At 43.9% G+C, this 27716-nt stretch overlaps 1 protein-coding gene across 1 annotated transcript in view; it reads left to right on the top strand.

Moving 5' to 3' along the window:
• Positions 1-27716, top strand: part of sorl1 (sortilin-related receptor, L(DLR class) A repeats containing) — a 79694-nt gene that overhangs the window by 39587 nt on the left and 12391 nt on the right. Inside the window, exons 7-35 of the mRNA XM_056373555.1 lie at positions 3187-3288; positions 3684-3853; positions 5457-5649; positions 6325-6442; positions 9436-9509; positions 10635-10723; positions 11210-11388; positions 12861-13047; positions 15085-15213; positions 15618-15703; positions 16456-16628; positions 16734-16865; positions 17351-17442; positions 18044-18290; positions 18415-18553; positions 19002-19175; positions 19288-19401; positions 19515-19637; positions 20908-21027; positions 21116-21241; positions 21645-21755; positions 22049-22180; positions 22660-22791; positions 22900-23034; positions 23704-23856; positions 24257-24436; positions 24949-25077; positions 26484-26610; positions 27115-27284. Of these exons, the coding sequence (XP_056229530.1) occupies positions 3187-3288; positions 3684-3853; positions 5457-5649; positions 6325-6442; positions 9436-9509; positions 10635-10723; positions 11210-11388; positions 12861-13047; positions 15085-15213; positions 15618-15703; positions 16456-16628; positions 16734-16865; positions 17351-17442; positions 18044-18290; positions 18415-18553; positions 19002-19175; positions 19288-19401; positions 19515-19637; positions 20908-21027; positions 21116-21241; positions 21645-21755; positions 22049-22180; positions 22660-22791; positions 22900-23034; positions 23704-23856; positions 24257-24436; positions 24949-25077; positions 26484-26610; positions 27115-27284 (4036 nt within the window). The remainder of the gene's footprint in view (positions 1-3186; positions 3289-3683; positions 3854-5456; positions 5650-6324; positions 6443-9435; positions 9510-10634; positions 10724-11209; positions 11389-12860; positions 13048-15084; positions 15214-15617; positions 15704-16455; positions 16629-16733; positions 16866-17350; positions 17443-18043; positions 18291-18414; positions 18554-19001; positions 19176-19287; positions 19402-19514; positions 19638-20907; positions 21028-21115; positions 21242-21644; positions 21756-22048; positions 22181-22659; positions 22792-22899; positions 23035-23703; positions 23857-24256; positions 24437-24948; positions 25078-26483; positions 26611-27114; positions 27285-27716) is intronic.

Genomic DNA, 27716 nt, shown 5'->3' with positions numbered 1-27716 from the left:
AAATCAGATTCAACGAAGGAATCAGAAGGATTTGGATTTGATAAAATGCTATTAAACCCCAACCCTATCTCTCCCAGAGGCTCACACTCTGAATGGCTGATATGCGATTATAAAAGATGTCTAGAAATGACCATTTATATTCCTCTAACTAGCACATTTATCTCCTTCTAACATGCCAGACAAAATGAATAGTGGATGTGCGGCTCTGCTCTCTGAATTCCAGTCTGACTTCTTTGTTCAAAACCAATTTATAGCTTTCTAAAGCTGGCCTCCTGCTCTCTCCTCGCGTCTGATCTTTCTCTCGTTAGCTTCATGATGGCTGTTTTTCTGCCTCCCTCTCTGTCTCTGTCTCTTTCTTTTTCTTTTTTTTTTTTCAATCTCTCTCTCTCTCTGTCTTTCTCTCTTTCTGGAGGGTGCTGCTGTTGAAGGCTCGAACAGGGTGGTCCAAGCTAATTCAGAGTAAAATAATGAAGCTGCTCGGCTCTGTGTAAGTTTGAACTGAGCCCAATCACAAAATAAATTTACAGCTGGGAGCGGGAGTGAGATGGAAATGGAGGTCAGAGTGGAGTCTCAGGGTTTATTCACAGACTCTCTTGCTGTAACTATAGATAAGAAGAAAATGTGGAGGTAAAATAGTATTTAATATGGCTTTAATTTGGGGTGAAACTGTCAGTGGCATAAAAACAATTCCCAAAATTTGAGCCGTCTTGACCCAGAAATCCCTTAACGTGATGTCAATGAAGTGCACACGCCTCTGAACTGAATTTGTTCTCTGTGGATGATAAAGGCTCAGGGGGGGAAACAAGTCAGCAGCCATCATCATTCATCGTCTGTTTTTGAGGAAACAATTTTATATTTTGGGCCTGAGGTCTTGATTCATCCTCCCTCTGTGTAGAAAGATTTCCAGAACAGAAATGGTTCAGAAACACTTTCTGATTGTACACAGTAAAGTTAGATATCACAGAACAATCCTTCACTTCATTCTAATACATTTCTTACCAAAATATGCTGGAAATTTGTTCGTATATTGAGAATTAACTTCTTAATTTATTTCAGATCTACTCAGGTAAGCTGTTTATATGAAAAAATATGTTGAAGCCTCAATATGGGGCTAAATTACTTTCTTTTAAATGGTTCTTTTCCAACTAGATTTTAAAATAAAATATTGACATTATAATAGACGAGGCTGTTTTTCAGCTTAAAGATGCTTTATGTAAGTTTTTGCTATCGCTACATAAGCCAATGTTTATGGGGTCATAGGAGTGCCATAAAGAAGAATAACTGTAAGAAAAATAAGAAAATAAATGTGGAAATGTAAACAGGAGTAAGTAAAATAATAAATAAGATAAAAATGCTTTTTATCTGTTGCTTTTGTTGACAAAAACCCTTAATTTATTCCTCATTATATTTTCATTTTTCATTTTTTTATTTACTAATTACCCCCTTATATGTATTCCTGTTTATATTTCCACATTTATTTTCTTATTCTTTATCTTATTGCAATTTATTATTTTTGATGGCACTCCGATGACTCCATACATGTTAGCATTAGCAGCTGTTTACCAACCAGGAACTGTTGCAGGTTCAGCATCAAATCGTCAGAAACAACAGTGTTAATCTTTGCTTTGCTTTAATTTATTTTGTTCACTCCTGTTCTTCTACTGAAGTTAGCATGCTAACCAGCTAGCCCCGCCCCGGGCCGTCTATTTAGAGCGGCACAACGTCACATTAATGTGGCGTATGTCTCCACCACAGTAAATTTATCCTGTCGTCATCACTGTGTGTTCGGATGGAGGGAAGTTCACTCTCATATAAAAGACTGAGTCACCTCTCCAAAAATCTGGAGTATTTCCCCAGCAGTCTGTTTCTGCCTCTCTCACACACACACACACACACACACACACACACACACACCAGCCACAGAAATGAGATATGCTCAAGTCCTCCTCTCAGTCTGCTCTGTATGCTTGTAATTCATGAAAGATCAGAGCTTGGCGTCGGCTCCTTCCAGCTGCCAATTTCCTACTGTATTTGTAATGACAACGAGTCGTGCATTTTGAGTTTATCTCTCTCTCTCTCTCTCTCTCACACACACACACACACATGTTTCTGAACCCCACTGGGAGTCTTTTCAAGTCTAGACATTTAATGTTTTCCCAACTGTTGAGCGCTGCACTGCTGGGATATTGAGACAGAAAAACATCATCAGGACACGGATAACAAAAGCCTCTTCCCCTTATCCACAACCTCCCAGCTCCAGTCCAGCTTTAAAGTACATGTGACGTGAATGTGTCTTCTGTCAAAGAGACAATCTGGTTAAAGCTCCTCCAGTGTAAAGGTCTGTGTCCATGTGTAGTGTGATTATAGATCAGCTCTAGCTTCTATATTAATACTGTGAAAGTATCAAAGCCTCAGTCCACAGAGAAATGCACACAGCCTGTATTCAGAAACTGAGCTTTAAAACCAGCCGTCAGGACTTCTGGAACTTTGTGATGTCACAACAAAGCAGTCACCAAGCCCCGCCCACCTGGACCCACCATCCAAACCTTGCAGGATTTGGTTTCTCTGAGTGTTTTTACCTGAAATCTGCTATATTTTTATTGGATCACTCAGAAAACAGTCAGCCAATCAGAAGAGAGGCTCAGAGCCTCCTCTCTTCTGATTGGCTCACCGACCTGTTGTTACTAGAGCTGCAGAGAGAAGCCTGAGAGAGGAGATGTAAAACTACACTGAGATGGTTTTTGGTTCTTAAAACCACAAATATATTTTCTTATGGATCAACACTTCAAATAAAACACAGAAGAATAAGAAAATATAAAAATATATATAATCTATATATATTAATATTTAATCAACATCTCCGTGTCTTCCAAACAAAAGTATAATAAGTTACTTGAATTAAATAATTTTACATTTGTTTTGGGGGGTTTTTATCATCTCGATTTGTGCTAACTCAACATTTTTCCTCTTCAGTGACAGATGAAGCCTGTATGTCAGTTCCAAGTTGCGGCTGATGATTCACAGCATGTTACTAGATTGGCTTTTTAATGGTTTGGACTAGTTGAATGAACTGTGCTCTCTCTCTCTCTCACTCTCTCTCTCTCTCTCTCTCTCTCTCTCTCTCTCTCTCTCTCTCTCTCTCTCTCTCTCTCTCTCTCTCTCTCTCTGTGTCCTCTGCCTCTCCAGAAACTGTTTGGCAGCCACGAACCTTCATCTGTTCAGCTCTGGGTTTCCTACAACCGCCAGCCGATGAAAGCCGCCCAGTTTATGACCCGCCATCCGATCACGGTGAGTCTCCTTTTTACGCGTTGAACAGTGATTCACAAATAAAGATAAATGTATGAAAGCAGCAGACGTTGAAGTTGGACCGGGTGTCAAACATCGACACCTTTTTGGTGCAGACTGAAACGTGGAGTCAGGTGGACAGTCTCCCTACGTTGACTTATTATCTTGTAACTGCCGCACACATCCTCATCTACAACCCCACCGTGAATTCAGGCATAGAGGATTGAGGCGGGTATACAAATACCTTGACTTCAATACCGATTTCCATCTCCAAAAATATAAGACACAAGCGACGCTCTTATTTTGGTGGAAGTACCGCCTACACTCCTCTGCACAGCGTCCACTCTGATATCCAGCCTTTTCCACACTGTGTCTTATGTACTGTGTCTTCCTAACAGGAGTACTACATAGCAGACGCATCTGAAGACCAGGTGTTTGTGTGTGTGAACCACCTGAACAACGTCACACACCTGTACATCTCAGACACACAGGGCCTGTCCTTCTCCCTGTCGCTGGAGAACGTGCTGTACTACAGTCCTGAGGGCTCAGGGAGCAACACACTCATCAGGTGCTGCACACACACACACACACACACACACACACACACACACACGCACGAACACACATATTATCTAACATATATCAAAAACCTGTTAAGCTTGTTGGAGAGGGAAGTTTATTGTGAAGTAAAATCTCACTAAAAACACGTAACACACTTTGAATAAAAACCATTTCCTGATATTAAACTCAGCCACCGTTCTGCCCCAGTATAATATATATACTAAATATATATACTTTATGTTTTCATGGCTTCGTCTGTGGTGGAAGAAGAATTCAGATTTCTCACTTTACTTTAGTTTTATATTTGATTTCCTTTAATAGTCATTTCTAAGCATTTATATACAGAAAAACAAACTCCAGACCCCAGACAAACAATATAAAGTGCAACATTAACTTAACTGGAATATATACGGTTGATAAAGGTAATACATGATAAAATATGTGTAGGCCTAAATTTAAATTAACCTGCATCCATTCACCCTGCCTCTCGTGGATCAGCTTCTAGTAGCATGTTCCTGGAAAAGCTTCTCAGGGAGGGATCCAGCAGGTGTCCTTAATCTGATGCCTGATAACCACCAGAGCGAGGAGCAACGCCCGAGCTGCTGCTCCTGTTTTCAGTGCACGGAGATCCCATCGAACCGGAGACTCGCCCTAACCACTCGGTTATCGGGGTCGCCCAGGGTCATTTAAAAATGACTGTACAGTTTTCAGGAAGGAGGAAACATGTTTATTTCTGCTGTGAAGTTGGACATTTAAACATGGGAGTGTATGGGGATTGACTCACTGTTGGAGCCAGACTCTAGTGGCCATTAGAGGAACTGCAGTGTTTGCTTCTTCATCTTTCAGCCCTGGACGTCTGTCTCTTATACAGGTTGTAAAAAAAAAAAAAAACCTGACGATGTTGAAAGAGTGAAAACTCTAATTACACCAGTTACATAACTTAATTGGAGTTAATTGGAAAGGGAGTTCATGCCTTACGCAGCATAAAAAACTGTGGACAACGATACAAGGCATCCACAGTTTCATTACCCAGGTTCCTCATGAACATCTTAGTAACTGAGAAGTTCCCACGGCAACCTCAGGAACCGCCAGATCTCTAGTTCCCGACACAAATGCGTGATAACAGTGACGACGCTTTGGAAACATGATGTTTCCTTATCTAATAAAAAGAGGATTTATTGATGTGGAGCCACAGCGCTGTGCGGCCTCTCGGCTCCGTGTCCATTGTGTTTCGCTCCATAATCGCATCAGGAAGATCCTGTGTCGCTTTGGCATCAGCAGTGTTGGCTCAGGTGTGTGTGTGTGTGTGTGTGTGTGTGTGTGTGTGTGTGTGTCTCCGGTTAATGAAATTAGCTGTGGATCTTTGTTCCCTCTGTGTGTCAGGTTGTTTTGGGTAAACATTTCTTACATCACATCAGTTCTGGGTAATGAAGGTGTCCTGTTCACCTCTCTGCTGTGTGTCATGTCAGCTGGACATTTTGAAATGCTGATGTTAGTTTGTGTGTCAGTCCTCCTGTGTGTCTGAGTCTTCTGGAACAGGAAGTTTAAATTGCTTCTTGTGTTTGACTCTCCCTGACTCCTGTTGTCTTGTGTCCCCTCTTGTGTTTCAGGTACTTTGCCAATGAGCCGTTTGCAGACCTGCACCGCGTGGAGGGGCTGCGAGGCGTCTTCATCGCCACGCTCATCAACGGCTCGGTCAGCGAGGACAACATGCGATCCGTCATCACCTTCGACAAGGGAGGGACGTGGGAGCTGCTTCAGCCGCCCGCCGCCGACAGCCTGGGAGGAACCGTGGACTGTCAGGTACGACGAGCTTCATTTCTCTATTAGCTATTTGTAACTTTTGCTTTTGCTACATTGCTAACGTTAGCATTAACTTCTGTTTACTTACCGGTCTAGAAGAAAACGTTGCAGCGTTCCTTTACTCGCCAACATCCGTCTCCAGAAAGTAACACCAGTGTCAATTCTTGTCTTCTACTGAAGTTAGCATGCTAACCAGCTAGCCTCAGCCCGTCACTTTCCGATAGCGACTCACTGTGGCCTCCAGTCTCCCATGAAGACGTAGCGCTGCTCAGAGGACGTACTATAACCTCTTGTATTGTAAAGACATAGCGATGGCCGAAAGCTCTTGTCATGTGATCACTGTATCTGCTTTAGTAGCACAGCGTCTTGCACAGTTCGCTCATTGCTCCATCTAAACCAAGCTGGAAAATGAAGCCAACACTGACTCTGCAGTTCCTCTAATGGCCACTAGAGTCTGGCTCCAACAGTGAGTCAATTCCCATAGACTCCCATCAAACCTCCATCACAGAGGGAGACGGCCATCGCTTTTTAATTTTGATCTTTATTGAATTCCAGTATCAGCCCAACGTACCGGCAGATCAATAGTTTTAACCTTGGAGAGAAACTGTCTCGTAGTCGATCTGAATACCTCATGAGAGAGACAGAACATCATCATGTGACTCTTCTCTCCTGCAGCTCAGTAAAGGTTGCTCCCTTCACCTGGCCCAGCGCTGGAGCCAGCTGTTCAACATCCAGCTGAGGAGGATGCCCATTTTATCCAAGGACTCTGCGCCGGGAGTCGTCATGGCTACAGGTGGGACAACGAGCGTTTGGTGATGGTGTAAATGTTGGAGCCACGTGAATCCATTTGTAATGGTTCAAATCCAGTGGAACTTTTAAATGTGTCGCTGACCCGTCCTCATGCAGTTTAATCTTACTCTCACAAATCTAATAATTAGAGTAATAATCGTGGACGCGATATCTCAGTAACGCCTTGAAGGAACTTCTTCAAATTTGGCACAAACATTCACTAGGACTCAAGGATGAACTGATTCGATTTTGGTGGCCAAAGGTCAAAGGTCAAGGTCACAGTGACCTCACAAAAAACAGCAATTATGACAGAATTTCATGTAAATGGTTCATATTTTATTATATGACTCTGGATAAACAGGATGTCTGATGATCTGAAGCTAGTCTGAGTGGCGGAGGCAGACAGCCACGGGGAGGTGACTGTAGGTTGTTTTTTTTTATTGATTAATTTGCCTTGGGTTAATAATTAGGATCAACAGATTAATTTGTTTTTGCCGATTGGTGATATCAAGTAAAAATATTGCTGGATCCCAAAGAACTACTGCGATGTGCTAATGCTAGTCAATAGGTGCCTTTCTAGAATATACAGTAACCACACAGTAATCCAACAAGGTACAGAATATAGAATAAGATAGGATCAATATAAATGCATAAAATGACAAAGTGGAATCTGTGTGATAATGAAGAAAATAATAATATTATATTCAGTAATTTAAAGAGTCATTATGAGGTCAGGAGACTTTGGGCACCAGCTGTAGGACGATGGTGTCAGTGACGGAGCTGACCTGTTATTTGATGTTGGAGCCAACAACTTCCTCTCGTTTTGATAACGCACATGACTTTGTTCAACACAGGAAACAAGCGATACAAACCACCACGTCTTCCTCTGCTGTGCTCGAGCAGCCTCCGCTTCCTTAAACACAGGAAACGACGAGAAAGTCTGGTGCTAGAAGCTCGTGTTGTTTAGCGTGTGTCAGCGCGTCAACATGTTGCAGACACATGAGTTTCTCTCCTCTGCAGCTGGAGGCATCGCTGCCTCCTCACAGCTGCTGGAAAGCATTGATTTGTTGATACTCTCTAGTGTCTAGGAGACTGCTTTCCCTGCACTCAGCCAGTCCCTCTAATTAAATTCTTACTAGATAATGGGAAGAGAGAGAGAGAGAGAGAGAGATGGGGAGAGAGAGAGAGGGAGAGGGAGGACTGGCAATCGCTGGTGCCATTCGCTTTATTATCACTCTCAAACAGATGGGCTAATTACTGCTGCAGCACCCAGCGAGCACTCGACGGGTCAAACACACTCATGAATAGAGGAAAGCACAAAACTACACAATCATGTTTATACACACAACAACTTCAACTGGTCAGTGCTCGACATGTTTGACTAATATGTCCGTTTGGGATTATAATGTTTTTATAAAAGTTATGATGAATGATGTTTGATTAAATGAATTCAAGGTTATTTTGAATTCCAACTTTAATAAGATGCAGCTGAAGTTTAGTTTCTCAACATATACGGATGTTTTTTTTGCAAAAGTTCGTCACAAACTTTTCCTCAGTGAACAGAAGTCGATACGACCCCTGCAGCAAGCACACATTAAAAATTAGCCTTTCTTCAAATGTTAATGTTCTGTTACTTTTTATTTCATGAACTTTTAAAAAATAGAAAAGTAGAATCACCTCCTCACGGCTGTATCCCTCCGCCAGCCAGTGAAGCTGCAGGAAATATGGTCACAACCTCCTCTTCTGTTCCTGAGGTACAGTGCTGAGTTTGTTGTGTTTTTGCAGAACATTAAGATGTCACAGTGCAGTTGACCTTTGACCCTTTGGATTCATCATTTTATCGATTAATGTTAAATTGTGTCATCGTTAGCGCATGAGGCCAAAAACTTGTTTTGTGTGTGAGGTCAAAGCGACCTTTGAGCTTTGACCTTTGACCTCCAAATTCTTATCAGTTCATCCTTGAATCCTAGTGAATGTTTCTACCAAATATGAAGAAGTTCCCTCGTGGCGTTACTGAGATATCCAGATCCTGAGATGGACGGACAACCTGAAAACGTAATACCTCTGATTGTTGTTGCCATGGAGACATAAAAATAAACAGTAAATAATTGAGTCATGTGCAAAAGTTTGGTTGCCTCAACAAGTTCTGGCTTAATTCAATTAAATTAAATTTGATTTGTATTATCTTAAACTCCTGTACCTTTAAATGTGCAACAGTACAAACCAAGTTTTTAGAGAGTCTGTTTTCGGCTGATCTGGCGGCCGCAAAACCGCACAGACGGAATATTTCCACCGCCATGTTTAACAGCTGGCAAAGGTGTTCTCCAAACATACTTACCTGTAGTGACTGTGGAGATCGATTACATCTTCATCTATCCACAGCGGTTTGTTCCTAGACGATCCAGATGTTGCTTTACATACGTTAAGAAGTTGACTTTAGTGACGAGGTCGTTGATCACGTTTCCGTTTGAGGACCATCGCTCCATCGTCATTTCTGTAGTTATCTTAATTTGATGATGATGCTGATGCTGATGCCTGCACCATCAGGTGATGAGCAGCGTCTTGTATTAGCCTGTTGTAGTGTCTGGATTTCTGCACATGGGATAAAATTTTTATGCCTCCACGCCGGAGATGACCGCAGCTATGAGAAAATGGTGAGAAGAATTAAAAAAAAAAAAACAGGAAGAAAAACCAGAGAGATTACTTTTCACTTCTGCGTTTGATTTCCTCATGTTTCTTTTGTGAACCGCCTGCGCAGATCATTCCTGGTGATCTGCCTTATAAAATAACACACTGTCAGAGGAAAGTATTCGCCAGTGCATGCAAAGGCCACATGCATGAAAAGATACAGAACGCCACGGTTAGACTTCTTGGGTTACACATTTTCCGTGCGTGAAGGCAACAACAGCGGCCACATGGAGTCTGTAATATTCGGGGGGGAAACCCCTGTAATGTGTGTCTGTGTGAGTGAAATGCCTATTTGTCCTCTGGTTGCAGGATCTGTGGGCAGGAACTTAGCCAGCAAACCTAATGTGTACGTATCGAGCAGCGCTGGAGCGCGGTGGAGAGAGGTCAGTATAAAATCTGACACAGATGACAAGAAAAACACAGTGTGCTCGTGTGTTAAAGGGTTTTCAAACGTCGCAGTGAATTTCATTTCAGTGGCTGGAAATGTGAGCAAGCATTTCTTGAATATACTGTATAATTAACTGATAAATATATTGTCATTATTGTTTGATAGAAATAATCATCACAATAACTCTTTTCATGAAGCCTCACTTGCATTTCAACAACTTATTTAACCTTTAAAACTTTGTTTCTTTAACGACTTTAAAGCTGCATTAATTGGATGATTTAGCCACCTCCTGGAACAAGCAGTAAACCCAACATCTGGCTTATTATCACCTTATAAAGTTCTTATGGTGCATGTGTTAACTTTCAGTTCCTCATCCAGTGGAAACAGAGTAACATCAGCAAGAACTTGGTAGAGTGGAAATATTGATTAATGCGGCTTTACATTGTTTTAAAACTTAAAGATTCACAGAATCAAAATCTCTGGTTTTGACTGAATATAATGGATTTGAAAGCTTCACTGAAAAGTTCTCATTTACAAACGAGCAGCACTGGAGTTTGTCTGCAGGATGATCTTTTATAATCTTCCATCGCTAGTGGAGTAGATCGGTTTTCATGTTCAGCATGATGATGTTTAACGTCCCCGACTTCCTCTGTCTCATTTAAACACTTCAGCAACCGTCCTTTTTTATTTAAGAGACGTAAAAGCTGAAAGAAACCAGGACTGGGGTATTTACTGATGAATTTAATGTCGGAGAATGAAATAAAAATAAAAATAAAAATCTCTAGAGCTCGTGTTCACCACAGACCATTACTTCAGTCATCTCACCAAACACCCAGAGAGAGAGGAAGTGCTAAAATGCAACTAGCTCCTGGGTTTTAGGACTCATTCCTGCAGCACTCTCTTATAAAACACACTCTTTCTTCCCTTAACTGATATTCCATTAGTTTAGATTCAAGCACCCTGACTTCCTGTTTCAGCAGGACATGAGATGATTTGCTCTTGCAGATAAACAAAGTCTTGAATTGACGTTAAATATCAGAATATTTCAGGTCACAGATGAATTGTTTTGTGTGTGTTATTGCTCAGTATGTTGTGACTGTGTGTGCTCCCTGTCATCCAGGCTCTGGCCGGCCCTCATTTCTACACATGGGGAGATCACGGTGGGATCCTGATGGCTATCGCACAAGGAGGCCCGACCACACATCTCAAGTAAGTCCAACTGGCCCGAGTCCAACCGCCTCTCCTGATCCGTCATTCAACAAAACTGTGTCACGCTTAAACCCGGAGATTCCCTTTCCCTTTTTCTTCCTTTAATTCCCAAACAACTTGAGGGAAATCTGGGGAGTGAAGCTCATAAACAGCCGCTGCCCCTCGTTAATCAGCAGGAGCAGATTGTGAGAACGTGAAGCAGCTTGTTGTGGAGGAAAAGCAAATAAAGCTTCCCTCAGTAAACGAGAGGTGGGGGGGGGGGTGAAACATCTCTGTGCCGGCAGCAACACTGCAGGCGACGTGTATTCATGTGCAGGTGATACAGTTTGTTAATATGAAAGCAGCAGCTGAAGATTCACTTTTCTTACCCTGGTGAGGCAGTAATCTGGTTTTCCCTTTTGATGGATTCAGTAATCATCGCAACCGGGTTCAAACACCTGCTTAAACTGAAGCGATGAGTTAAACGTCGGTCCGTGTCCCCGTCAGGTTCAGCACCAACGAAGGCGAGACGTGGACCGACTTTCAGTTCTCAGACAGGGAGGTGTACGTCTACCAGCTGCTGACGGAGCCGGGGGAGAAGAGCACCATCTTCACCATCTTCGGCTCCTACGCAAACCAGAGACACAGCTGGCTCATCCTGCAGGTCAACACCTCCGACGTTCTGGGTAGGTGGACGAGGAGGAGGAGGAGGAGGAGGAGGAGGAGGAGGAGGAGGAGGAGAGGTCTCAGCTCTTAGCAACAACAGCAGCAGCTACTTGTAGGTTTATACTTGAGCCGAAGTTTTCAACAGAAGATTTCATTTAGCTGGAGGTTCTGAATTTGAACTCACCATTAGCAAAGATGTAATAACCGTGTGAGGCTAGTTTACACAGTGTGACTTCTTATGGAAGCCTATAGGGGACTGTATTCAAATGATAATGTGATTCCACAATAGCATTATAATTTTCCAACAATACGTGTGTTTATTTGAGTAAAAACTGAAAGTGAAAATGTAATAAACCCATTTTCATTTTCACGTACTTGCACAGTTCGGAGGAGCAGGGATGTCACAGGAAAGTAATAAAGCATTTCCTTAATTTCATATTTCTAAAAGGAATTAAAAATAGGAAATGTAAAAAGAATTTATAAATGAACAATTAGTCAATCATCAATAAATGCTTCATATTTAAAAATGGATTTACAAAACAGCACAAAGGACTTTATTCATGAATAAATAGAATCCTAAAAATGGAAAAATGGATTCCCTCTTCAATTTCCATTTCGTTTTCCAGCTGCTGTTCCTGTTCGATTAGCTAATAGTATTTATTGATGGATAATTCGTTAATTTTTTTTCTTTTTACAATTCCTATTTTTAATGCATTTGTTTTAGAAAATGCTAATTTTTAATAATCTGAAAATGAAAATAAAAACAGCATTTGACATTTAATTTTCAAAGTCATCACCTGCTGTACAGCGAATAATATTTAAATACAATATGCAAAACATCTGTTGTATTTTCATTTACATGTCACTGCGCAACAATCTTATGTATGTGAACATGAAAATGTAAATTGGATTATTGCATTTTCATTTTTTACTCAAATAACACATCCTTATAATTCTATTGTTGAATTACATTATCCTTTGAATATTGTCCCCTGTAGGCTTCCATAGCCTTTATCCAGTTAGCTCAATAAAGACACGTTAGCTTCTTTTGCTGCCTAACATGTGGGTCATGAAGCAGCTGTTTGTTTGGATTAACTACGATGACTGTTTACAGTTAGTTACACTTGTCACTACAATTGAAGGAGCAGTTGTTGGAGGATCATAAAGTCGAGAATAAATGTCTCTTAAGAAATTATCTTTAGCGTCTTTAGCATGAGTCTCGTAGCAGCTAACATTGAAAATGAGCAGAAAGAAATTTGTTTGTGCAAAAATCAGGAAATGTGGATTAAATAAACTTTACATGGACATTGCAAAGTTCAGTTGACTTAAGTCGGTGTAAGGTTTGTACAAAGTATAATAAAAAAAAGTCATTATGAAATGTAGAAATGTACCAAATTAGCGACTTACTACATTGTATATTACCAATCTAATTAGTTAGACTCCATCATGTCAACATCAGATGTCTGTAGTTTGTCTTTTCCCGTTGTTCCAGGTGTGCCGTGTTCAGACGCCGACTACAAGCGCTGGTCTCCGTCGGACGAGCACGGTAACGAGTGTCTGCTGGGCAGAGAGATAACCTTCAAGAGACGAGCTCCTCACGCCACGTGCTTCAACGGGGAAGACTTCGACCGGCCCGTCACCGTCTCCAACTGCTCCTGCACACGCCAGGACTACGAGTGGTGAGGGAGGGACACGCACAACATATATTATATTCCTCACTTACTCCCAGTGTCATCAGTGATCGTTATTGTCTGTAACTCAGTCGGTCGTAAAGAAACAAGACATGGCGCCACAGTTGTCCCTCAGTTCGAGGAACAGAAGTTATAGTCAGCACCTTTCATTCCCTATCAGTCGATTCACTTTGAGCAACATATGAAAGGCGAAAACCCCCGATGCAGCGGTGGATCACGGTCCTAGCAGAGAGGACAGAACGAGCCAACGACGTAAAACCATCTGCTGCACAGAAATCCCCCGCGGACCGGTCTTTACACAAAGCCCGTAGCCTCGGTCAAAGGCACCCTCACGCCAGGAGGCGAGGGGACACCTTTGCGGGGTGTGCTCCTCCTGCTCCTCTGGTGCAAAGGGAGGGGGGACGGAAAATCAGAGACCATGGAGCTCGTTGCTGTGGAGGCAACCTTCAGACAATTAGCAGCAAACTGAGTTCAGGTAGGACAGAGTGTGGAGATCAGCAAACGTCAGAGAGAGAAGGAGCGAAGAATGGAGAACCACAAAGGGCCTCAAGCACCAACAGCAAATCCCATGAGGAGACGCTTGATTTAACCATAGGCCTTAGCTGGAGCACTCCAGCGCCTGGCGTCACTCCATCAAAATCAACATGACAACAATGACACAGCCGCCAAGTACTCTTTGATTGTGGAGCTGTAGAGACTCTTTTTGACCCTTAAGTGAAGTCAGAGACAAAGTCTGGGAACACAACTTCTTTTACTGTTGCTGGTTCAGGCAGGAGGAGAAACCCCGTGTCCAGGCCTCACGCTGCGCTGGGCCTTAGCTTGAAAAGAGAAGTCACACATCGGAGGAAGGAGGACTTCTTCTGCGCGGGGTTAGCTTTAGCGCTCATTGCGGATAGTACAGTTAGTGTTATTAAACAGAAAGCAGCCGATCAGTGACGCAGGAGCTAACAAGGACCAGACGATGGACTCCAAGTCTTGCTGCTAACACCGACTGAAAAGGTTAAACCAGCTTCAAAGCTAACTAGCAGTAGCTACCTAGCTCTGAGGTGAAGAGCATAAGAACCAAAGGACATCTGGTGACAGGCTTGTACAGATGTGCATGAGTAGAGGTGAAATGTGTTGCACCAAGTCAGTCGACTGAAAGGAAACACGCCTGTGTAAGCTGCAAACAGGAAGCGTTTCGTGTCTGAAAAAGCTGTTTTTCACTTTAATTTTAATATGAGAATGAACAAAATGTCACTGTTTTGTTCATGTGTCACACCTCGGAACGGAAATGTTGAATTTCAAATGCAGAACTACCTCATGGTTGTTCACTGTCATGTGACACTACAGGTAGAGCTCAGGTGTGCACTGGTTCCTTTTATCATCCTTGAAATGTCTCTCGAAGTCCAGCTGACAAATTCATCATATTTTTAATTCAAACACTTTTTTCTTGTGACTCAACAACCACTGAACAGAACAAACTAACTCTAAACATCTGTTAGAGAAGGATTTTTCTGGTTCATGTTTTTTAATTTTTATATATAAATTTATATTTGTCTTTATTTTTATTTAAACTCGGAAATCATTGAGGGTAAAGCTCTCATTTACAATGATGCTGAGTAGATGAAAGTACCAGTTAAAAACAGAACATCAATTAAAACAGACATATAAGTACAATTAATAAATAATGTAATGACAAGAATCAATTAAAACGTTCAAACAGAAATTAAAAGTCACAGATGAAGAATTCATTTTGTCCAAACAATTATTATTGATTGTTAAAGAGTTCTTTAAGACAGTGACTGAGCTAAAAGAGTTAGAAATCAAAATCTGTATTCATTAGCATTAGTGTGGGCGGGGCTTCTGTCATATCACAGGTAGATGGGACTGATGGGAAACCAATATATTTATCTAAGCCTGAGCTCCTGTTACAACTCATTTAAAATGCAGGTGCTGTCAATACTCAGAGGGCAGAGGTTAACTGGTTGTTTTTATTCTTCTTCCTCCTCTTCCTCCTCTTCTTCCTCTTCTTCCTCCTTCCAGTGACTACGGCTTCAAGCTGAGCGAGGACCTGTCTCTGCAGGTGTGCGTACCTGACCCCGAGTTCTTAGGCGACCTTTACGCTCCTCCAGTTCCCTGTCCCGTTGGTACGACCTACCGCCGCAGCAAAGGGTAAGCTGCAATTAACCAACCACAGAGGAAGAATGTGGTTTGTTAGCACGACGTGTAGCAGCTAAGCTAAACCATCAACCGCTGCGAGACAGGTGGTCGTTAAATTGTCACCTTGGGCTTAAAGCCATAAATCTGATTCTCAAAGTGCAGATACAAACCTCTTCACCTGCTGCTTACAACATGATAATTAGGAGCTGCAGTCATCAATTATTATTATGTTAATGAGTTTCTATTACTTGGGGACTTCCTCCGAATGCAAACGAGCCTCCGTCCTCATTGGTTCATCACCTCCGTGCTGTTGCTGCCGGCGGATGTGTTTGGTGAGAGCACCACCAAGTGTCCGACTGAGGGAAATGCATCTCTTCTTCTCTTTCTTTTCTTTTCTTTTTTTGTTGCTGCTGCAGCTACAGGAAGGTTCCAGGGGACAGCTGCAGTGGAGGAGACGTGGAGTCCAGGCTGGACGGAGAGATGCTGCCCTGTCCCGTCGGAGGTAAACCTGCACTTTATTAGATTTAAGAAAGCAGCACACATGGGACCACTTTCTGAAAAGTATCGCGTCTATCATTGAGGTGTTTCCTTTCTTATAAAACTGATTTAAAAAAACAAAATCCTGGATATTTTACTCCCATGTTTGCTCCTTTTCTTTGTTGTCAGCTTGTGGAACGAATGAAGTTCAGTATAATCACAGGATTTGATGCATCTGTCCTTAATCTGCGGCTGAATGTGTCTCAGTGGGATGTTGCTTCATAAACACGTCTGAAATCAAACCATGAATCTGCTGAAACGAACTCTTGTAACATGAGACTTGCTGGAAAGTGAAGAAAATATATATATATATATTCTCTAAATCTAAAGGTGTAACTGTAGAATAAAAACTTTTAATAGGAGGATGAAGATCAGAAAACTGTGTGAGTGAATCTGTGAATTCTTCTGAAAATAAAACATAAAATAATCTTGATGTGACGAGAACGTCTTTGGAAAAAACCACGTTAAGATGTTTAAGAAGTTTTGGGTGAACGTGGCTCACCTGGTGGAGCGAGTACCACGAAGGCTTAGTCCTAAGCGCGGCGGCCCAGAGTCCATTTTGGCGCAGTTGTTGTATGAACGAAGCGAAACGTATCTCCCGTAACTAAGAGAAGGAAATGTCTCTCAGTCTCACGGGTGAACTCTACAGCCTCGGGATTCTCCGCACAGACGTTGTTGCGTCTCCGCTCATCAGTCCTGTTTCTCGTGTCCTTGCAGAGAGTAACGAGTTCATCCTGTACGCCGTGAGGAACTCCATCCACCGCTACGACCTGGCCACGGGCACAGACCAGGCCCTGCCTCTGGCAGGACTCAGGGAGGCCGTGGCCCTGGATTTTGACTACGACAAGAACTGCCTGTACTGGGCCGACATCTCGCTGGACACCATACAGGTTCACCGCCGACTCTGATTTTCTCTGACGCAGACCAGAGCGCCGATACAGTTTGTTTAGGCGGAGCTCGGTGTTTATCACGGGTGTTCTCCTTGTCTCCTGCAGCGTCTGTGTCTGAACGGCAGCACGGGTCAGGAGGTCGTCGTGAGGAAAGACCTGCAGAACGTGGAGGCCCTGACCTTTGACCCCATCAGCAGACTGCTCTACTGGGTCGACGCTGGAGCGCAGAAGATCGAGGTATCGAAGTGTTGCACAAAGCAGTTTAGTTCTTTACTATCTTAAGCCGGATTGTGTTACAATGAATTCTGGGTAAATTGAGACTTTTTTTCAATAATAAAAAAAATGGCCGACTGAGAAAGAGTGAAACAGTAAAAAGAAAAATCTAAAAACTCTTTTCTCTTTTCTCTCCAGAACAACATCAGCAAACCACAAACTATGAGCCATGTTTTTGTTTTGTTTTTTTGTAGCTGGGTGCTACTGGTGTCATTGATTGTTACCATGGTAACATTGGTCTTAGCCCCGAGTTAGCCTCGGGGGAGGGGGGTTAAGGTGTGTAATGTTTTTGTCTTAGAATGAGTCAGTCTTTGTTTTCTGGACCAACACGACGGACCAGTCCCACGTCTCTGTGTGAAACCGGCCCAGAGGTTATCAGAGGTCAAACACTGAACATGATGAAACATACAGGTGAATAAAACAGTTTCTCTGTTCTTGTGTGTTTGAAGGTTTCTAACCCTGATGGAGATTTACGCCACACTCTGCTCAACTCCTCCATCCTGGAACATCCCCGTGCTCTGGTTCTGCTTCCTGGAGAGAGGTGAACACACACACACACACACACACACACACACACACACACACGTCATCTTTAATTTAAGAAACCAACATAAAGAAAAACCAACTAATCTGGTCTGGTAACCCTCAGCCCTCAACGTCCGTCTGATGGGGGGAGGGGGGAGGGGGGACCAGACACTATCCAGACACACCCACATTGACCATCACAAAGATTTGGTTCCACTTCTGCTTTCGTTTACGATGAGCTCAGCTGGTCATTTTTTCTTTTTTTGTTTCAGTCGGCAAATAAATTTTTTGCTGCCTCACCGCTCGCTTCCCTCTTCTGCCTCTGTCTCTCATCAGGGGAAAATAAGGCCGATCACTCTCGTGTTTATAAGGAAGGAGTCGCTCAGGATCGATACACCAGGCAAACTGGTTATTTTGCCTCCGTACACAGTTCAATCTCAATTAGAATAAATCAGATTAAGCACAAAATGCCTGTTTTAGGATTTAGTTTTTTCCGACAGTAGAAGAGCAGATGAAAGTGTCCATGCTGAGCTCATAATAACCATTAAAACAATGCACCAGTTTTTAGATGAATCAGTGATAACTCCAGTTAAATTCACGCTGTAATCTTCCCTCAGCATGATGTTCTGGACCGACTGGGGGGACCGAGCGGCCGGCGTTTACCGGAGCTACATGGACGGAACCAACGTTACTTGCATCGTGTCGGACGGCGTCCGCTGGCCCAACGGGATCACGGCCGACGACCACTGGCTGTACTGGACCGAAGCCTACAGCGACCGCATCGAGAGGGCCGACTTCACCGGGGGCCAGCGGAGCGTCCTCATGGAGGGGCTGCCCCACCCGTACGCCATCGCCGTCTTCAAGGTGAGCCAGTACACACCGTATAAACGTCCTTGTTGGATTCGATGTTTAAAAATGTAGAGAAACAAACAAGTTTATTGGTGAAAATCTCTCTGAAGCTCCTCCCTGCTCAATGGTTTCTCCTCAGAACGACCTGTACTGGGACGACTGGTCCAGGATGGGAATCTTCAAAGCTCCAAAAGCTGGTTCCCAGAACAACGAGCTGATTGTCGGGAGGCTGACCGGAGTCATGGACCTGAAGATCTTCTATAAGGGGAAGAACCGAGGTAAAAGATCAGAGAGTGGAGACGAAGCTGAACAAGAATCTTAGCTCGAAGTAAAAGATCCATGTTTATGAACAAACACTGAACACTGTGTTAATTAAGGCAAATAGTTTAGAGAGTTTATGTCTTATATCAAGACCTGCCACTGTGATAAGACAATGTTGTGTTATGTTGTCGGACCACTTCCTGTCCTTGTTTCCTGTCTCAGTCTCACTGACAGATTACGTCCATGACAAAAACTAGAAACAGGAAGAAAAACAGTTTCTCCTGCTTCCTGTTCATCCCCAATGTTCAGTCGTTCTCATTAAGATAAGAGCTGCTCTGAGAACGTGTTATTTGGCGTCCGTGTTGTTACGGGGTCGGATGTGGGTCGTCTTGTTTGAGATTTGGAAAATGTCTGGAAGCGCTGGGTTAGAGAGAATGAAAAACTGATCTGATGCTCGTCCTCCAGGCCACAACGCCTGCGCCGACCAGCCCTGCAGCCTGCTGTGTCTGCCTCAGCCCGGCCACCGCCACACCTGCGTCTGCCCGGACGGCGCTCCGACCGTGACCATGCCCAACGGCGAGCTGCAGTGTCAGTGTCCCAGCGGCTACCAGCTCCAGAACAACACCTGCGTCAAGACCGGTGAGACACAATCATAACGGTGACGTGCTGTGAGACGTACGAGCTCGTCTCTGTTGGAAACCGGCTCATTAATTAGCGGTTTGCGTGTGATCCTTCGTTTTCCTCCAATCAGAGCACAGCTGTTTGCCCAACCAGTACCGCTGCTCCAACGGCCGCTGCATCAGCAGCATCTGGAAGTGCGACAGCGACAACGACTGCGGAGACATGAGTGACGAGCAGGAGTGTCGTAAGTCTCCAGGAGCGTCTCTCTCTTCTCACAGCGTGGATTAAAAAATATTGTTTACATACGTATTTATCCGTCTGTCTCTCTCTGTTCGTTTGCGTCCCGCTCACTCGTAGCCACGACGACCTGTGACCCGTCCAACCAGTTTCGCTGCGTGGCGTCAGGCTCCTGCATCCCGCTGGCCTTCAAATGTGACCATGAGGACGACTGCGGAGACAACAGTGATGAAGAGCACTGTGGTAAGACAGAACTGCTGGTTGTTCACTCCTGAATGTGTTGACAGACTGTTAGTGTTAATATTCTGTAGTTAATGTTCAGAACGAAGCTTTTGGTGTTTTTTACAGTTAATAAGTAAAAAATCAACAAAATACAAAAATTAAATCACAATTTAAGTGGTTTTTTTTTTTGCATGTTTTCGGGTTGTTCGTCCTTCTGTCTGTCCCATTCTTGTGGAGACAATTTCTCAACAAAGCCTTGAAAGAACGTCTTCAAATAAACCACACACACATTCATTCGGACTCAAGGATAAACTGATTAGTATTTGGTGGCTAAAGGTCAAAGGTCAAAGGTGACATCACAAAACACTTTTTAGCCGTTTCTCAACACATTTCTTACAAATGATTCATATTTTCCATGACTCTGGATAAACAGGGGTGTGACCTGAAACTAGTCCGAGCGGAGGAGGCAGAAAACCACGAGGACGTGATTCTAGTTTTAGTTTTATTTTTATTTTATTTTTCTATTTTCGAGGACGTCACTGTCTAATATACATAATATGTGTTGTAGGCGTTGACCTTTAGCATTAATGTTATGTAGTTAAAATAACGTTAATAATGTTCACAATGAAGTTTTTGGCTTTTTTTTTTTTACTATTAATAAGCAAAAAATTAACAGAATATAAAAATAAAAACATTATTTAAGGGTTTTTGTGCATCAAGAAATGTTTAAAAATGTGTTTTAGGGAATTGTTTTTTAAGCTTAAAAAGTAAAATTCTAGTAAAAAGCTGAAAATGGAGGCTAAACCTTGCGAGTTCGGATCTCTACTTTCTCAATAATCTGTATCTGCTGCAGGGATTTCTACGTTTCTCCAAAATCAAAGAATTGTAATTCACTTACTGTCAGATACAGTAATTCTCCAGCGACCCTGGAGGCGTCCGATTTAGCAGCTAATGCACATTCAGACAAACTTTAAAGTTTATGACTGGGCCCAGAACAGAGCCCTGTGGAACCACATTCACATTTTATATGTAAAATGTTCTAAAAACATGGAGATTAACAGTAAATTCTTCTGTATTACCACTTGTAATTTAAAAAAATATATAAGCATGTGCTTAAATTTTGTATTGCAACCTTTTCGAAGTGTTTATTGTGCAAGTTAGTTGATCCCTAAAGATCTTTATGTGAATATAATCTGTGTTTTCTTGATTTATTTGTAGTTTTTTACTTCTGTATCTTTGTATTTAAAACTGATCCTTTATATTATTGATTTTTTGTTGGTACATTTCTCAGAGTCTCACCAGTGCGGCCCCGGGGAGTTCACATGTGCTCGAGGTGTTTGTATCCGCGAGGCGTGGAGGTGCGACGGAGACAACGACTGCAGGGATTGGTCAGACGAAGCAAACTGCACAGGTGAGCGACCACATGACGCCTGTTAGAAATGAAACTACACCGTGTGTTCCAGTGGGAGCTGTTAATCTCTCTTGTGTTTTTCCCCTAGTGGGCCACCATACCTGTGAGGCCAGCAGCTTCCAGTGTCACACGGGTCACTGTATACCACAGCGCTGGGTGTGTGACGGCGACGACGACTGTCAGGACGACTCGGATGAAGACCTTCGATACTGTGGTGAGTTCTTTACTTTAAATGTCTTCTTATTTAATGCTTTATTATTTTATTCATCATTTTATCTGATTTTACATTAATGTTTTTAATGTTTTTCATTTTAGATCAGTGCTTTTAACATGTTTTTATGTCTTTTCTTTTCATTTCTTGTATGAACGAATAAAGCTTATTATTATTACTTAAACAAGTCAGTTTTGTTTGTACTGAGCACTTTATCAGGAGATAGAAATAGACAGGAAGGTCAGGGAGAGAGAGACAGGGGATGACATGCAGCAAAGGGCTGTGGGTCGGACTCGAACCCACGACAGCTGCAGTTAGGACTAAACCTACGTGGTAGGCGTTCTAGCAGGTGAGCCGGCGCCGCGGCGCCCCATAATAGTTCTTCATTTCGTGTGTTCGTTTCCAGAGGGAACTCGGTGTAAAGGCTTCCTCTGCTCCAACGACACCTGCCTGCCGGCCACCGTCCACTGCAACGGCATCCAGGAGTGTCCGGACGGCGCCGATGAACACAACTGTGGTGAGCGACCCCTCCCGAGGCGCGAGGCGTCAGACGTACACAACACACACAGTCCTACACTCTGTAAACACGCAGAAGTGACGCACACATTCAGATTCAGTGTGAGTTGCGCTTTTTGAAGAGGCCACTGACTCACACAGACCAAGATGGCGGCGTTCCGGCCTCCCTAACAAAACAACAGGGTTACCTGGAGACAGGAACATATAAAGACGCCGGGAAACAGCAACTTCTTCTTTACGCTGCGTGTTGTTGATGCGTCATTTCGTGTGTTGCTTTGTTTCTTTCCCCCTCAGACCCCCTGTGCACCCGCTACATGGAGTTTGTCTGCAAGAACCGAGCCCAGTGTCTGTTCCAGTCTCTGGTCTGTGACGGGATCAAACACTGTGAGGACGGATCCGACGAGGACGCCGAGTACGCCGGATGCGGTGAGGAGAAATGACAAACGCAGCCCCTGAAAACAGGTCGGGACGCAGAACCACGAAACCCGTATTTAAACCTGTAAGCCAGATAAAATCAGCACTGACACGAAACACTGCGCGAGAAGAGGAGGCGTGTTCACACCGGACCTCTCACACACCTGTGCACCTCAACAGTGACTCTTTAAATCTGTCTTTTTGTGCCGGTAACATCTGGAACAGCTGCTCCGTCTCTCTTGTTTTTACTTGGTTGTGAAACTACTTGTAGCGTATCAGCTTGTCTGATCATGTTTCTCTCTTATTTCCTTCATTTCTTTACCAAACAGATTCATACTAGACCTTAAATTAGACTTAAAATCCTGCGGTTTATAACCTGTGTTTACGATTTTTAAATGTTTTTGCCCTAAAATTCCCGTTTACGCTCTGATTTGGTCACCTACAGATAATGTAAATAAAAGTCTGATCTAATATGTGCGTTTTCTTTTCAGCCACACCGTCTGAATTTGGCAAAGTGTGTGACTCTTACACCTTCCAGTGTGCCAACGGAGTGTGTGTGAGCCTGGAGTGGAAGTGTGACGGCATGGACGACTGTGGGGATTACTCCGACGAGGCCAACTGTGGTGAGGAGGAGGAGGAGGAGGAGGAGGAGGAGGAGGAGGAGGAGGAAAAGATTGTGTTCGTCAGGAGTGATCGACAGCTGTGTTGAACTTTAACTCTCTGTGCTGCAGCCGCTCCCACGGAGGTCCCGGGCTGCTCCAGGTATTTCCAGTACGAGTGCAGAAACGGACGCTGTATTCCCACGTGGTGGAAGTGTGACGGGGAGAACGACTGTGGCGACTGGTCTGACGAGGCCCAGTGCACAGGTGCGTCTGTCGGCCGGTGTTCTTCAGAAGTGACGTCACATCTCATTGTTAACAAAAACAAACCAAATAAACACATGACGTCCCCGCTTTACCTCACTCTCCATGTTTTCCTTCACTCCTGCACTGATTGATCTTCAAACCATCAACCACAGATCTAATATATATTTATATACTAACAAACATTTGTACTGCCGCTGTGTGAAGGGATCTGGCTGAGTTTGATAATTAAGAGTAATTATTATTATTTTTTCATTTACTTTTTCTTTTAATCTAGCAAACGCACATACATCTGTCTGATACTCAGATCTCTCTCTTTTGTTTCATCCCCCTCTCTCCTCCTCCTCCTCCTCGTCTTCCTCGTCCTCTCTCCTCCTCCTCCTCCTCGTCTTCCTCGTCCTCCTCTCTCCTCCTCCTCCGCGTCCTCCTCTCTCCTCCTCCTCGTCCTCCTCTTTCCTCCTCCTCCTCCTCGTCCTCCTCTCTCCTCGTCCTCCTCGTCCTCCTCGTCCTCCTCTCTCCTCCTCCTCCTCCTCCTCCTCCTCGTCCTCCTCTCTCCTCCTCCTCCTCCTCCTCCTCCTCCTCGTCCTCCTCTCTCCTCGTCCTCCTCTCTCCTCCTCCTCCTCGTCTTCCTCGTCCTCCTCTCTCCTCCTCCTCGTCCTCCTCCTCCTCCAGGTGGCGTTACTCCTCACACCGTGGCCCCCGGCCCCTCGACCTGCGCCCCCAACCGCTTCCACTGCGGCTCTGGAGCCTGTATCATCAACACCTGGGTGTGCGACGGCTACGCCGACTGTCCCGATGGCAGCGACGAGCTCGGCTGTCCCACAGGTACCGCCCCCGTCTGCTGATTGGTCGAGAGTTTTTTTGTGCTTTATATCTTATTATTATATATTATGTGAATTTCTTTTTGTTTTAAATGTTTTTTTATCAGGAACAGAAAATTATCCAATAACATGTGTAACATATGATATACAGTGTCTCCTCCCACCAATATGTATATGTTAATATCATGAAGGAAGAGGATAGAAAACAAAAACAGAAAAGATCCTTAATTTAGAAAAGAAACAACAGTTGTCGACATCATGTTTCTATAAGTGATATTTTAGTTTTCTTCTTTCTTTGTTAATTTTAGCAGCTTAGCAATAAATTCTAATTTAGCATAAAAGAAGAAGTTAATTAATAAAAACAATAATTCCCACTCTTCTGTTCGTTGTGTTTTCTCTGACAGCTGTGAACGGCTCCGTGACGCTGGCTCCCGCACCCACCCAGGCCCCTCCTCCCCCGCCCTCCCCCGGCCGTTGCGGTCGGGGTCAGTTCCTGTGTCGCCGACCCCCCCACTGCATCCCCGACTGGCAGCGCTGCGACGGGCAGCGCCACTGCCAGGACGGCTCTGATGAAGCGCACTGCCGTGAGTCTCGCCTGTTTGCGATTCAAGGAGGAAGGAGGGATTCAGATTAGACGATATATACTTACTGCTGAATGTGAGGCACCTTTAAATCCTCCAGAGTCACAGTGTGAATCTGTCCTGCGTCCTGACATCAGCTGAGATTCATTCACCAGATTTCGCTTTTGGAAATTAAACTCAAAACCTGCAGCTGAAATCTGAGCAGATAAAAGATCTCAGGAGACGTTTGAGGTCGTTGGTGTTTCCACCACTTTATCATTTCCGTCAACACAGTGAACGTTTAATGGTCGTTGGCAATAAAGACACAAACAGGTTAATTGTTTGTGTGTTTTTAGCTCAACAACATTGTGTTTATTTGTAGTTGTGACTCAGATGAAGATCCGATCACATTTTATGATCCATTAATACAGAAAAGCATCTGATTCAGACGATTCGCGGCACATCAGTTACACATCATTGAATAACGACAATATAAAACTGTTTTCTCCCCCCCCCCTCCGCCTGTTCTTCTCCAGCCACACGTGGGCCTCTGTTCTGTGTCAACGGGACTCGCTGCTCTGACGGCGAGGCCTGCGTGCTGGACAGCGAGAGGTGCGACGGCTTCCTGGACTGTTCGGACCACAGCGACGAGGACAACTGCACCCGTACGTCCACACTGTCTCTCACCCATGAGCCGCTGGACAGTCTGATGATGCATGATGTTAGGAAGCTGGTTGTTTAAGTAATCAATCAATCAATCAATCAATCAATCAAACTTTATTTGTACAGCACTTTTCACACAGGTCAGTGCAGCTTCACAGACTCATGAATCAAATCAAGTGAGAAAGCTGAGAATGAGATACAATGAAATGAATTAAAAAAGCTTTAATAACATGAGCAAACAGTAACAAACAAGAAAGTTAATAATAAAAGAACAGATAAAATATGATTTAGAACATAATTACAATAAAATAAGTGAATAAAATAAAATGAAATCCATGTTTGATTAAAAGCCAGGCTCCAGAGGAACGTTTTCATACACCTCCAGTTGCTCTGGCCGAAGGGTTTAGACCGGTACCAGAAGTCCTGACGGGCCGCACTGGTTCATGCTCCATGAACAGCTTTAAAAACTATTTCAGAATCAATACAGAATCTGACAGGAAAAAAAAATGGAGGGACTTCTGGTCCTGGTCAGAACAGCAGTGCAATGCTGCCACCTACTGGTTGTTATTGTGCACATAACCTCTCTCTCTCTCTGTCTCTCTCCCTCTCTCCCTCTCTCTCTCTCTCTCCCTCCCTCTCTCTCTCTCTCTCTCTCCCTCTCTCTCTTTCCCTCTCTCTCTCTCTCACTCTCTCGTCTCTCTCTCTCCCTCCCTCTCTCTCTCTCTGTCTCTCTCCCTCTCTCTCTGTCTCTCTCCCTCTCTCTCCCTCCCTCTCTCTCTCTCTCTCCCTCTCTCTCTCTCTCTCTCTCCCTCCCTGTCTCTCTCTCTCTCTCTCTCTCTCTCTCTCTCTCCCTCTCTCTCCCTCTCTCTCTCTCCTCTCTCTCCCTCTCTCTCTCTCTCCCTCCCTCTGTCTCTCTCCCTCTCTCCTCTCTCTCCCTCCCTCTCTCTCTCTCTGTCTCTCTCCCTCTCTCCCTCTCTCTCTCTCTCTCCTCCCTCTCTCTCTCTCCCTCCCTCTCTCTCTCTCTGTCTCTCTCCCTCTCTCTCTCTCTCTCCCTCCCTCTCTCTCTCTCTCTCTCCCTCCCTCTCTCTCTCTCTCTGTCTCTCTCCCTCTCTCCCTCTCTCTCTCTCTCTCTCTCCCTCCCTCTCTCTCTCTCTCTGTCTCTCTCCCTCTCTCTCTCTCTCTCTCTCCCTCCTCTCTCTCTCTCTCTCTCTCTCTCTCTCTCTCTCCCTCCCTCCCTCTCTCTGTCTCTCTCCCTCTCTCTCTCTGTCTCTCTCTCTCCCTCTCTCTCTCCCTCTCTCTCTCTCTCTCTCTCTCTCTCTCCCTCCCTCTCTCTCTCTCTCTCTCTCTCTCTCTCTCTCTCTCTCTCTCTCTCTCTCTCCCTCTCCCTCCCTCTCTCTCTCTCTCTCAGTGGACACCCTGGCCTATAAAGTCCAGAACCTCCAGTGGACCCCTGACATCCTGGGTGCCATTACTCTGACCTGGTCTCGTCCCAAGAACCTTCCCGTGGACTCGTGCTACTTCCTCATCTACTACAGGTGACTTCCTCTCCGAACTGTCCAGCTGCTGAATGAGTCCAGAGTCACTGTTTCACAGAAACATCTGGAGATACTGACTCAGTATCAGTCGGCCTCATCACAGCTGCACCGGGAGCTTTTTCCTCTCTGGGTCAAACACTGACACCAGAAGCATAAAAGACGCATCAACACACACTTTTCCAAAAGAGATCCGAGTCACAGAGAAAAACACAAAAACGAGCCGAGACGTAATTTAACATGAAATAAAATCACGGAGCTTCATTCATTCAGTTCATGAAGGGAAATAAATGTGTGACATCTTTTCATGTCCTTATTATTTATTGTGAGTCGTTCTGTAGCTGCTTGATCCTGTTTTGATATTTACTGATCACAGTGTTGGAGTCTGGAGCCTCGTTAAAGCGTCTCAGTAAAGTTCAGAGTAAATTTAGGGGGAGTGTCTTCATCCATTTGTGGCTGATAGTGGGAGTGGAAAATGAGGTTTATAAAGCGTGTGTCGCTCCTCAGACTCGTGGGCATGCAGCAGTGGACCATCATGGACACTCACAGCAACAAGACCAGCTACAAGCTGACGGTGCTGAAACCCGACACCACCTACCACGTCAAGGTCCTCACTCAGTGTCTCAGTAAACTGCACAAGACCAACGAGGTGATCACGGTCAGGACGCCAGAGGGAGGTGGGTAATCACCTGATCGCCGTACAGGAAGTGATTAACTTGCTGACGTAGTTCTGTCTCATCTTTAGTTCGTAGCTATTTGTGAAATGATGCTTCACTTGTCAGAAACCTGATTACGGATTAAGGAACAAGTGCACATTGTAAGGTGTGCAAGTTAAAATTCAAATGAAGATTTTAAACAGAAAAGTCTGTATCATTTTAAATCTTTTAAGATTTAGAGACAAATCTGTCCAAACTCCCTGTTAATACCAAGTATTCAGGCTTTTTACCTGAAGAGAAGAAACGTCCAGCTGAATATAGCTTATCTTATTAATTAATTAATTAATTAAAAAGCGATAAAGTGAGCAGAAAGGTAATGATTATTGATTATTGTATTGATGTTACAGTTACAGATGTAGTAACAGGTTTAACACTGTAGGCGACCTTTAAACA

The sequence above is a fragment of the Seriola aureovittata genome, chromosome 4 (assembly GCF_021018895.1).
Source record: "Seriola aureovittata isolate HTS-2021-v1 ecotype China chromosome 4, ASM2101889v1, whole genome shotgun sequence".
Classification (NCBI taxonomy): Eukaryota; Metazoa; Chordata; class Actinopteri; order Carangiformes; family Carangidae; genus Seriola; species Seriola aureovittata.
Note: the sequence above shows the minus strand (reverse complement) of the source record. Positions and strands in the feature narration are given on the sequence as shown.